This window comes from Centroberyx affinis, unplaced genomic scaffold, assembly GCF_046629955.1.
Source record: "Centroberyx affinis isolate AG114_WGS23_722 - 3 ecotype Tasmania unplaced genomic scaffold, CSIRO-AGI_Caff_v1 ptg008593l_1, whole genome shotgun sequence".
Taxonomy (NCBI): domain Eukaryota; kingdom Metazoa; phylum Chordata; class Actinopteri; order Beryciformes; family Berycidae; genus Centroberyx; species Centroberyx affinis.
The window spans coordinates 37,501-50,208 of record NW_027284247.1 but is presented as its reverse complement, the minus strand read 5'-3'; the positions used below and the strand labels follow the sequence as shown (position 1 = coordinate 50,208).

At 41.8% G+C, this 12,708-nt stretch overlaps 2 protein-coding genes across 2 annotated transcripts in view; one reads left to right on the top strand and one right to left on the bottom strand.

Moving 5' to 3' along the window:
- Positions 1-6: 6 nt before the first annotated feature.
- ublcp1 (ubiquitin-like domain containing CTD phosphatase 1) lies at positions 7-5,979 on the bottom strand. Its single transcript, XM_071514371.1, has 11 exons — positions 5,863-5,979; positions 5,231-5,536; positions 4,801-4,892; positions 4,165-4,250; positions 3,927-4,042; positions 2,833-2,931; positions 2,520-2,557; positions 2,314-2,415; positions 2,041-2,157; positions 1,770-1,897; positions 7-1,557 (listed from the first exon to the last, which is right to left on the bottom strand). The coding sequence occupies exons 2-11, from the start codon at positions 5,460-5,462 to the stop codon at positions 1,530-1,532; spliced, it is 1,038 nt and encodes a 345-aa protein (XP_071370472.1). The 5' UTR covers positions 5,463-5,536; positions 5,863-5,979; the 3' UTR covers positions 7-1,529.
- Positions 5,980-7,273: 1,294 nt separating this feature from the next.
- Positions 7,274-12,708, top strand: part of LOC139640196 (RING finger protein 145-like) — a 20,045-nt gene continuing 14,610 nt past the window's right edge. The window contains exons 1-2 of the mRNA XM_071514370.1: positions 7,274-7,412; positions 11,299-11,554. Of these exons, the coding sequence (XP_071370471.1) occupies positions 11,371-11,554 (184 nt within the window). The 5' untranslated portion in view covers positions 7,274-7,412; positions 11,299-11,370. The remainder of the gene's footprint in view (positions 7,413-11,298; positions 11,555-12,708) is intronic.

The window sequence follows — 12,708 nt, the reverse complement described above, 5'->3', positions numbered from 1 at the left end:
CTCATCCCTCATCCCCACTTTGCTAATTAACGTCCGGAAGTACCAAAACAGTTCAATAAGAACTCTAAACAATATAACCAAGTTTAGTAAGTGCTGCTTCAAAAAATAGAAATGATCATTAACGTGTGTCTGAGTGTGTGTGCCAAGCCCTGGAGCAGAGCCAGCCTGTAACAATCAAACACACACTGAAAAACACAAACTCACCTCTGGGCATCTATGCACACACACCCATCCACCCCTGTAAACCTGACCATCTACATATGTACATCTAACAACGTTCTACAACTCACAGGCCTCGGTCCAGTGACCCCTGCATACAAGTAACAACAGGTAACACAATTTTCCAACAAAACACAGGTACATATATGCCCATTCTTTTGACGAAAATACTGCAGTGTGAAAACGACCCCTTAGCCACAATCCGTTCTGATTTGAACGTTTTTTTTCTCACAGTAGCTGTCAAGATTATTGCATATCAGTACATGACAAATAGTGTATATTGTAGGCATTTGTAAGATATTCATATTCAAAGATAAGAAATCTTTGATTTTTACAGTTGCCCTCCACCCGTTCTTCCATCAGTCCCATTGTTCCCGTTTCTTCATCTCCACTGCTGTTTGAGCACAGTGGACTTATGAAACGTGCTGCTGTAGAAATCACATTTATTATATTACACATACATCCTCACCTCTTAAAGACAGTGTTTGAGGCAGGCTTTTACATAGGTTTTTTTATTTTTTATATATATATAATTTTTATCCGTTGAATTTCCCTGTTTTATTGTTTTTAATCCTTGTTTCTCGTTCATGTCTAAAATTTGAATTGGCTCTAGTTGAACTTTCTCTAAACCTCTCAGTCTCTTCGGCAGGAACAATGGGCAACATCTCAGTTCGCTACAGGGGTGGAGGGCACCACTTAATGACCTTACCTAGGTCAAATAGTATTTGCCTCGATTTTAACCTGCTTGGAGTACCAGAAAGGTGTGGTTCGCCACACAGAATAATGAAATAAGTACCAGAAGGTTTAGACAACCACAGGAAAGCAGATGGAATCATTTTGCTTACTATTCTGTGAATGACAAGCAACTTGGCACTATCTGAACTGTCCTGACGCAGTAAACCTCACCCATAAAGAACTCCAAGCAGGTTAAAAAAATCCAAACAATTATCTGCAAGTACTATTTGACTGTGGTCTGCGGGCCATTATCAAGATGTGTCTGAGATACCTGACTGAAGTGTGTGTGTGTTGTGTGTGTGTGTTTGTGAGTGACTAGGGAGAGACAGAGAACATGCAGATATATAAATAGGGAAGCCCATCTCAGTCCTGAGCTTTTGTGTGTTTGTTGGTTAAGTGTAGGGTTTGTAGTAAGGTATGGGATGAAAGAGCTGTTGTAGTCGAGTTTGTGTGGGTGCGTGTGTGTCTGTGTGTATGTGTGTGTGTGTGTGTGTGTGTGTGTGGACAGGGTGATGGGACGGTAACGTCCAGCACTGCACTTTGTCCAGGATGGAGTCCATCAGAGTCGTCTTCTCTCAATGGTTCTGCCTCTTAGATAAGTACCTACGCGCACAGACACACACACACACATACATTTGTTAGATTATCATGCTGATATACTACATTTTTAGACATCATGTGTCACATATTTATTTTTTATCTTATTTGTTTTAATGTATTGTTCTGTTGTTTGTAAAGTACTTTATAAGACAGTTTTGACAAGTGTTATACACATGTGATTTATTATTATTATTGGGTAGCCTGTGTGTGCCTACCTCTCCCAGTGTTTGTGGTTGAGTCCAGTGAAGTCCTCAAGCTTGGCGATCTCTTTGAGGTACTGAGCCAGTTTATACAGCTCCCTGTCCTTCTCCCTGTTCAGATGGGCCTTCATGAAGGGCCGGATCTAACACACACACACACACACACGTAAGTGTTAATCATTGGCTACCACCAGAAATATTTTGACAAAACGTGCATATGTGCATAATGATGACAATGACGGTGAGGAGGAGGATCAAAATCATGATGATGATGATGATAACCTACCTTTAGTCCATTCTGTGGGTTCATGAGGAAGTTTCGTCCAATGTCGTCAAACATAATTGTGTTCTTCCTGCTGTAAAATTCTCCATACTTCCCCCATATGACACCCAAAGGCTTCACCTGGAGACACACATGCAGTTAAACACAGCAAATGAGTGCTATCAGCCACACACAAAGCAACAAACCCATACTATAGTTAGACGTACTATACTTGTGTGTGTGTTTGGGGAGGTTGACTGTACATGTGTGTATGTGTGTGTGTGTGTGTGTGTGTACTAACCTCCACCACCCTCTCTTAGGCGTGTGTACTGTGATCATGGCTGCGCTGTCCAACATGAACGTGATCTTGTAGTTAGGGTTGTCCGTCACTCCCAGCTCCTACACACACACAGTATATTACAGGTAAAATTGATTAACAGTGCCACCTTTTGGCTATGAAGAGTATTTTTACAGTCAAAGAATACAAAAAGTAGAATCCTTACTTTCATTTTGGCATCAATCCACTTCATACTTGTAGCAGCTAAAGGAGAGAAAACACAAGCATGACTTGTATATATTCCACAAGCAGCGATGCCTGGATACCAACACACAGAGGAATTTAAAAATAACCAATGACCACTACTTATGAATTTAGCACTAGTGAGCAAAAGCTAAAAAAAACCATAATGCACTGACAGCTGTATATCAAAAGTTGCATTTCCCCAGCCTGGCCCATGCAGTAGAGTAGAGTAGAGTAGAGTAGAGTAGAGGAGAGGAGATGAGATGAGAGGAGAGGAGAGGAGAGGAGATACATACACCAGATGACAATGTCATAGTCCTCGTAGGCTGAGGTCAGAAACTCGTGGAGGAACGGCCTCATCAGCTCCTGACCCGTCTCCGCACACGACTTGTGATCTAAACACACACAGGATGTAGACATCAGTTCACAGTGCCCAAGGTTAAACTGACAACTGATGAGCTGACACAGAGTTATAGATTTATCTTTGGCAGAGCATCCTGTGCATCCAACAGTCATCACACCAGGAGTTTTCCAGTGCCCTTGACAAAATGCTCCTGTAACCCACCACAGAGTTTCTAATGTCTTAGGTACTGCAATCACTCACCCAACAGTGTACTGTCAGTGGTGTCGCAGACTGATTGGCATTTCAGTCAAATCAATAAATATATGCACAATGTACAATGCTTAGCGGCTGCTCGGCAAAGCGAACCATTCAACAGAGATATGAGATAGGAGAAAGATAGGATTTTCATTCATCAATATATTACTGCCAAAGTAACTGTGATATATATATAAACATCATAAACAAATGAGACCATGGTTGAGGCGATTAATAGAATTAAAACACATTTCCCCATAAACCCTGTTGATTTCTGTTGCAAAGAGGATGTTGCTAATTGTTCCCCCTCACTGGCATCACTCACTTTCTCTTTTACTTTACTGAAGTGGACAAACATGTTGTGTGGATGTGATTTTTCCATGGACCTTTCACTCATTTCACCATCTGCCATTGTGAGAAACTCTGAAAGCTATAGCTCCATTTGAACTGGAATAACAGGACCCCCCCAATCTAGCAGATTTCCCGCAAAATCCGCACAATGTAAAATGCAGTGTAGAGGCCAGTAGGGGATCCCATTCTTCTCAGTGTTGATCTCATTCATTTACGGTTATTATACCAATGTCACAAAATTAGTATAATAATGATTTATCGATATTAAAATGCTACATGTACCCCCATGGGCCTCCCTCAGGTTGCGGCCAAATAAAATGTGCACGTGTAACCACATAAATAAAAGCCAAACTTCAGGTATACAGTCAGTGCCATGTGGAAAAAAAACATACAAAGACAAGAAACAGTACAGAGTCAGAGTAGGGTAACTTAGTAACTTACCAAACAGTGTGTAGTCCACATCCAGCACCAGGAGCCTCTTGCCTTCTCTGGGAGGGTTCAGCTCCTCCACCTTGTAGTCTTTCACTCTGCGAGCTATTTTAGCCAGGTTCTCCTCTCTAGAGATAAAGAACGCACATTGTTTCTCACACTCACACAGATATATTGTAATCATCCACCCTGTGAACCAGCTATAGATACAGATATAGCACACAGATATAGACACACACAAAGATCTGACCTGTTCTCCACTTCAATGACCTCCTCCTCGATGTCAAAGTCATTCACCACATCATCGTTCTCTGGGGGAGGGGCTAAAACCTCTTCCTTCACAAAACAAAACACATGCACAGTTACAGCATACCTCTTGGCCATATGGAACCATTAACATACAGTATATAGTTCATAAGCAGATATTAGATATTAGCAGTCTGACAGCGAACCAGCCAGCTAGTCCACCAGTCAGTTGGTCAGCCAACCAGCAAGCCTTAAAACAAGACAACCGGTTAGTCCACCAGCTAGCCAGATAAACACCCAACCAGCCACTCGTTAAGAAAGCTAGTTAGTGACCAGCTGGCTAGCAAATCAGCAACCAGCCAGTTGACGAGTCAGCCAACAAGCTCAAGAAGCAGCTAGTCTGCCAGCCAGCCAGCCAGCCTCTCAAATAACCAGTCAGTAAGAATACCTGTCTGTCAGGTTACCACTCACCAGGCTCCCCTCTCAGGTGAGCGGCATGTTAGGTAATGATGATTGAACCAGCAAGTTAGCCAGTCACTCAGACATATATAGCCAGTTCATTGAGTAACAAGTCACTAAGTCAGTGTCCAAACCAGATAGCTTGTGAGTCAGTCAATTAATCTGTCAGCCAGCCACCTACCAGGCTCTCCTCTCTAGTGCCCATCATCATGATCTTGGTGTTGGGCTTCAGCTTCAGAGAGCCCAGCTTCACCTCATCCTCCGCTGGCTTACCTGGAGGGAGAAACGGATGAGATGGGGAGGGGATGGGGAAGAGAGAGGGATTCATTGCATTAACAAACCCACGTAATCATGAAAGAAAAGTAGTAATCATTTATAGAGACCACAGGCAGATGTGGAAGAACTGACACTGTTGGCACTCATGTGGATAACAGACTGAGAAATGGATACTTTGTACATATCAACACACATCAACTGAGTGTGGATGGGGTTTAAATGCAAGAACACAAAACTAGAAGATGGTGAAATTCGTCTATTTAGCATGTCACATGGCATTATTTGCACTAGTTGCACTAGGTACAAAGCTCTTGTGAGCTCTAATGACTTCTAACCTTTGACCTTGAGTCCCAGTAGTTTTTGTCTCTCTGGCAGCACCCCGGTCAAGGTCTTAATGGACTGTTTCAGGTCCATCACTGTGTCCTCCTCAGACAGAGAACTGATGGAGTACTCCTGACCGCCCCACTTTATGATCACTGATACTGACATGGCTGCAGGAGGCTCTTCACACACATACACGCCCTTGGCTGCAGCTGGAATTAGGCTGGCAGGTAAGCACACACACATGCACAGACAAGTGCACACACTCACAAGCAAATAGTTCCAGCTGGAGTAACAAACGCAAACATACACACATACACCTGGAAAAGAGAGGGGTATAGGCAAAGAAATATGAGACGTGTCAGAGTGCCACACTTTGTAATGTAGCTTGAACACAACATAGACAGTAATAAAGAGACACAAAGAGCAAAACAAGGCATTGCTGCTTTTAAGCATGTGTTGACTTTGGCTGGCTAATTCACGAGACAAAGCCAAAGGCCCCCTAATCAGACCAGACACGCGTCCCTGATGTTGATATTTTTAGCATGAGATGGCTAACATTGACTAGCAGCAAGGTAAACAGTCGAGTTAGCGAGCCAGCTAGCTAACGTTAGCTAACTACGCTGCACGGCTTGGGCATCCTTACCTTATATAGAATGATAACAAGTAATGTTTGGCAAACACTGTTTGATTCCTTGGAAAAGTTGAATGAATGAAGTTCGCCGTCCAGTTTCATTCAGTCGAGCTGTGCACTCCCAAGCCCTGCCGGTAGTGACGTAGGACTAATGCTTTGTTACCATAGTCACCACTCCCAGAAACATAGGATGGAAGTATATTATTCACATAAAAAAAATCTTTCAGTAACAACTTTCAATCTCTAATGTAAAGACCTGTAAGCCCCGTAAAACTGATTTGTTTCTACATATTAAGATTGCTTACCGGTATGTCACGTTTTTAATGGCAGATCTCAAAGATTACTCCTTCATCCATAAAATGTTGTATGAAAAGCATTTTGCCCACTAAAAATCACCAATAAAGGAGTAAGTGAGCCAAATCTTGAATATTGATTTGCCTACACCTTTGAAGAGCTGCACAAATCATTGTACATTTGAACGGGAAAAAACTGAACAAATTCCAAATCAACTGTAAGGTTGATATGGCAATAAATTATTGAATATGATACGGCAATAAATGATTGAATTATTGAATTGAGTTTTGTAGGCTATTGTGCTAGGGATTTTCAACATTTTGAGTGTTTATATAATAAAATGCTTTATAATTGTTGAGTGTTATTTGAAGTGAATTGTATGTTAACCGTATGTGAATTTAGCTAATGGGATAATAAAGTACATAGGCTATAAGATTTTAATCGTGCCGGGTTTTCTCCAATATATGGTCCTGCATGAAGCGCCATCTCTGTCATATTCTGTCAACAAGTTCAATATAAATATTGAATACAACTTCCAACGACAGCTGAGATGGAGTCATATCTTGCCTCTAATTGTCTGGCTCCTTTTCACAGGCTGTTCACAGCTATCTTATGAACTTGTCCAAGGCTGCCAAATATCATCATTTCTAACTACAATGCTTCAGTTTGACAGCAAAACACCCCACCCCCTCTCGCTTACACACACAAACGTTTGTCTTACTATACTTGTAAGGACATTGACTGCATTAATTTCCTAACCCCCTAACCATAACTCTCATCACTGCATGCCTCACCTCGACCCTTACCCTAACCTAAACCTAAACCTAATCCTAATTCTAACCCTAACCCTTAATCTTAACCATATAATCTATCCCCTTTGTAGCAGTGAGGACCAACAAAATGTCCTCACTTTGGATGATTTTCCTCATCTTTCTATCATTGTTCCCCATAAAGATTGAAGTCCAAAAACAAAGATCACTGATCACAGAAAGAGCACTGTGGACTAGCCAACATTTCCAGTCTCCATAAAACAAGTATGGGGCCACAGGATTTAATGGGACAGCCATACTGCGCATGCCCAGTGCATCCTCCTCCTCAGTACTACATGGTAATGGCTGCTAGGTGAGATGAGCGGACGGGCCGCATCCTCTGAGGAGGTTCCATCGATAGGACCGTTAACTCGGGCGGCGCCGAGTTAAAATGGTTGATATCCGACCTGAAAAGCATCCTGAAACTGTTTTACACGTCGTGAACATCGTCCTTCAAATGTAGGTTCTCTGTTTTTTCATTTGCCTTGCCTGGACGCAGATAGCCTGCGCCTGGCTAGCTTAGGATGTCTACTAGTCGGCTTGCTAGCTAGGCTAAACCAGTCGGGCTATCCCACTACGGATGGACTTTCTAGCTAAGAGGAACAAGTTAATATTAATCGTCAACCACTTTATGTTATCTTGTAGTGTGTATATATGTAGCGTGTACAATTGTAGAGTCAATATGTAGTTTTAGGTGTTCTGTTATTTATTTTCCATTGTGAATAGCTTGACTGTTGACACTGGCTAGCTGGTGGTGAGCCAATAGCAAAGCTAACGTTAGCTAACTAGCTTGAATTGCTGGCACTGTGCCTGCTGCCTGCTCGATGCAGCTCATCATCTCGACACAGCACGAGCGTGGTTATATTTGTGTCACTTCTGTAAACTTGTAGCATAGGAGAATCGACATTGCTCTTATGCTTTGTTGTATCCTGTATTTACAACGTAGTGTGCAACCCAGTCCAGCAAGCTAAGTGTTGCAGTCTTGCGGCGCAGCGAGCGGATAGTTTTTTCTGTCGTCGAGACGGTGGGGTTACTAGAGTTCATGGCGTGCTACAATCGATGCAGCACTCATCCATCCTAACGTTAGTGCCGGTGTCTCACTTTAGCGCCCATGGTATGAATCCATCCAGTTAGGCTAAATCTAATCATAGGATCTATTGCAGCTATTAGTGGATTACACCGTATGAAATATGGTGGTAGATGGCGTGTTATATAAGGTCGGATTCTGCGAAGTGATCTCTCTTTGGCCACCGCTGGTCGCGGTGAATCCAGAGTTATGTAAGTTGTCAGGATCCTGTCCCGGGCTGCAGGGATAGCAAGGGATGGAAAGGGCTGCTGTTGGCAACCCTGGAGAGACTTTCGGGAATTACAAAGAGGTTGGAAACGAAAGTGATGTGTTGTGTTAAACCGTCATTGCAGTTGCGTAAGTTAAAATCCTGTCTCAAAACAGCACCTTTGTTTTGCGGTGAGATAGCACGTCTTGGGCAAACTGAAATTGTTTCAACCTGTTTTATTTTCTTAGTGCGATTTTCTCATGACACAGACTTTAAACGGGACCTGTGAAATGACCTGTAGCAGTCTCTGAATTGCAGGGTTGTACTTGTAAACATCCCTACTGTAGCAGCCACTGGTTTTGTGTTTTTGTTTTGGGAGTCAGCGTTTTCTCCCTGTTGATAAAAGTGAACTTTTTCACTTTCTTTTGGTACTGTAAATTTACAGCAGGCCCGCTGTTGTTTGGTGAGATCCCTGTTGATTGATTTATTAGAGCGTCTTTCAGTCTGTAAACAAGAGGACAGAGAGGAGGTTTAGCTGTCATTGACTGTGTTTACATGTGAGCTGCAACTGGATCACCTACCTGACCCGACTGAAACAACAGTCTGAGAGTTGCATTGAAGTAACTATTTATGTGCCTGAGAAAACCACTATCATTTTAAAGTTCAAATTAGATTAGAACCAGCTTATTACATTAAGCCAGTTTGCTTGTAAAAAAAGTTGAATAAATTTGTTATATTAATAGGTTATTTGACTGCATAAGATAAGATGAAACTTTATGGATCCCCGTGGGGAAATTCAGTCTTGCAGCAGGAAAAGTGGCCTTATATGATTCAACAGGGGAGAGGAAATAGAATATAAACATACAACTCGAATATAAAAATAAGCAGTAAAAATAGTAGAATAAAGTAATGCAACAATAAAATCAATATAATAGAATCTAAACAATTGTGGGGTTGTGTAAACATGTTGCATACAATTTCAACACATTAAGTAGGCCTAGATTGTAAAAGTGGCAAGTATAGGAAAGATAGATTAACATTTATGTATTTAATTACAGGTGTTACTTACAGTCTCAGTTGCTTAGGCCTACTTAAATATGGATTGCTAAATATGAAACATTTGGTGTATATGTAGATATAAATACTCTAGCCTGTATGTATAGTATGTATAAACATATTTGCTATATAAAGACAGTGTTGTAAAACTGTTAAAAAATAAATAAAAAAACAATATATAAGCATTACGAAATGGCGGAACCATTATGATTATGAATATGAATAGAACTGTGTGAAACCGAGGAAGCAGATATGCAAACATGCTTGGTCAAGCCAAGCATGTTTGCAAAGTTGAGTCACACCTGCATAAAACACCTGAGAGTGTTATCACCAAACATGTTTTCACAGTTGCTTATTTGCTTAACACTTAAGTTAAGCTCTACACATAGTTGGTCAGTGTGTGGCAAAACAAATGTCCTAGAATAATTTGCATGTACATCAGTCCAGAATGAGATGGGTAACTGAATGATAGATGACGAGTATGTGAATGTAAGTCGTAAGCAGATGGAAATGTAGCCACTTCTTGTGCTAGCAGGCCTCAGTGTATGTAATGGTGCTCTTGGCCAGACCTACTGTAACTACCATGCGGTATGGCTTTGGAATCTCAGCAATTCCCAAACTATTCCAGAGTAGTTATTTTCCCGGGAACACATTTCCTGCATCCCTATATAAGCAGCAGAGAGGATGACAGACATAGAGAGAGGTACAGATTGTCAACAAACAAAATGGGCTGTGTCTGGCAGTAGTAACCAGTGTTTATGTGTCACAGCACCCCCCTCCCCACCCACCACCCCTATCCCCCCCAAACACACTCAAAACAAAAACATTGGGGAAGTGGGGAGGGACCACTTTGTGAATTTGTTGCAGCATCATGTCACATTTCCATTAGCCAGTCTGCAGGTGATCAGTTCAACGGGAGTAACATGAAATATCATGACTGGAGTTTCAGCACCACCTTGTCATACTAAGTCCCAGACTGAAGAACACTTGTATCGCATTTTGAAAAACCTCTGATCTGATATGACTGGATTGGTGTCAGCAGTTTAAGGGGAGAACATGCTGACTTTTCTCCAGTCAAGTTTAGTTTGAGACATATTACTTCAGGGAGTCAGTGTCTTTTTTTACATCACTTCTTAAAACACATCTGTGCATATTATTAGCAGTGTATTAGCCTGTTTTGTTCTTCTGTGGTGTCTGGCAATATTTGTTTATTGGCTTTTATATATTGTTTGTAAAACACTTTATAATATTGTCTCAGAAAGTGCTGTATTGTTAATATTAATGATGGGATATTAGTTTTTTTTTAGCCCAACACCAAGTGAAACGGAAATGTGTCTGTACGCTTTGGCTCTCTTGGTATCGCCACAGAAACAATGGCAAAATGTATCCACCAGTGATTCTACTGTTCAAAGTTTTTGCTAAATTGTCTTCATTTTGTATAAATTATAGTGTCATTCTCAACTTAGGTGACTTGACCAGTAAACCTAAACATTTGTTTAGCTTGAACTTTATTTTATTAAATTCTATGCATCACCACCCACCTGTCAAATGCTGGAAAACGTTGGCTGTAACTGGGTAGTTTATCTATACCAGGCACAGTGGGATTCTATTTATAGAATAAAAAATGCTTTGGCTAGTAGAAGTTAATGGTCGTCGAGTTCAACATTCACTCATTACTATGGCCCACTGATGATAAAGCTAGTTTGGTGTTTGTGGTCCTCTTTGATGTGAAATGATTGTATTTTCTTTCTTTGTGTGCTTGTCTGTCCCGCTTCCTTCTTCACTCACTCAATCTCTCCCCCTCTACCTTCCTGTCTCTCTCATTCACCCTCCCCATTCCCTTTTCTCTCCTTTCCTATTGGTTCCTTTCTTATCTCCTTTCCTACCTCTCTTTTTCCTCACTTCCTTCCTCTCACCCCCTGTAACTCCCGCCTGTCTCCTCAACATCTTTTTATTCCTTCATCCTCTACCTGCTTCCTCTCTCCCTGTCTCTCTTTCTGTCTCTCTCTCCCCAGCACGCCCACTGTAAACTCCCCATCTTAGTGGTCAGTTCTGCCTGCCGGTTGGTCAGAGGTTAAGCTGAGGCCATGGCAGTGAAGGACCGTGTGGAGGCGGTACTCAATGTGGGTCTGCGTGTCCCCAGCATCATGCTGCTGGACGTCCTGTACCGCTGGGACGTCAGCTCCTTCTTCCAGAAGATCCAGCGCTCCAGCCTCTCCAACAACCCCCTGTTCCAGTACAAATACTTGGCACTCTACCTGCACTACGTAGGTGAGTGTTAGTGTGATGACAAACAATCACACCCACGCACACTCGTCAAACACACACACATACACAAAACCTGTTACAGTACAAATACCTTCCCTTGTACCCTTGTAGGATTATTGTTAAACATACACACACTATGTTCCACCTCAATTGCTTTGCTCTATTCCTGCACTACGTAGGTTAATATTGTAATGCATACACACAGAGCTGCAGCCATTGGCATATCAGTGTTGTCAGTTGTGGTATCAGGGTGTATAGGGCTGGTGTTCAAGTGGCAGTATTGTAGTCCAGCTAGTAAATCAGTCAAAGTGCCCTGTCCGTTGTTTTTATCAGTAGGTCAAACCCCAATTTGGCCTCTTTTGGTTGGATTTGCATGAAATTTGTTTTCTCATTCAGAGATAATCATGTCTTGGCACTTTCTCTTGTTCAGTTTAAAAATGCTTACACACGGTTGTAACGGCAATAAGCCATGAGAGGCCGTGCCTATATTTCAGGACAGTCAAGAGGGATTGTTAGGCCAGGCTGAAAAGCGAAGTGTGTTGAAAACTCTCTGATATACCCAGTGGTAAAACGGAGGAAATGGATGCAGCCTCTGTTCATTCCTACAGCACAGCTTGAAGCCAGTTTTCCTCACGACTTCTGTGCACTTGCAGCTGTTCTACTGTGGTCAGCTCCTGCCTCATTGGTGGCATTTTGGCTGTGTGAGTCAGCTCCTCCAATGAGAATTAATGTGACACTAGTGTCAAGTGTGCAGTTTGCTCTGCCAAACAGAAGTAATGTTTTAATATGAGAATATTTAGTTGGAATACTGAAACATAAAAATAACAAACCATAAGGCACTCAGAGAGTTCAAACCTCCACCAATGCTGAACAATTTTCCAACTTGCTGTTACACCGAAAGACATCATTGCTAGCACTTAAATTTTGAGTTGCATTGATTTATTGATCCTGCAAACATACCCTTAGGATTTGGAGTCAAGTCTCTATCTGTCAGTTTCGTATTTATAGCTAAAAAATGTGAATCGTCTAATGGCAGAAATCCCAAATCCGGATCACCACCAAAATCGAGTCAACCATTCCTTGTCTCAAGAATTATCTGTTCATCAAATTTCATGGAAATGTGTTCATAAGTTTTTGAGCTATCCTGCTTCCAGACA

Excerpts from the sequence above, each read along its gene's own strand:
- ublcp1 (XM_071514371.1), bottom strand. The coding sequence starts at position 5,462 with ATGTGTGTGTGCTTACCTGCCAGCCTAATTCCAGCTGCAGCCAAGGGC. Across the intron at positions 2,558-2,832 it reads CTATGACATTGTCATCTGGT|CTGCTACAAGTATGAAGTGG; the intron begins GTATGTATCTCC and ends TCTCTCCTTTAG. Across the intron at positions 2,416-2,519 it reads GGATTGATGCCAAAATGAAA|GAGCTGGGAGTGACGGACAA; the intron begins GTAAGGATTCTA and ends GTGTGTGTGTAG.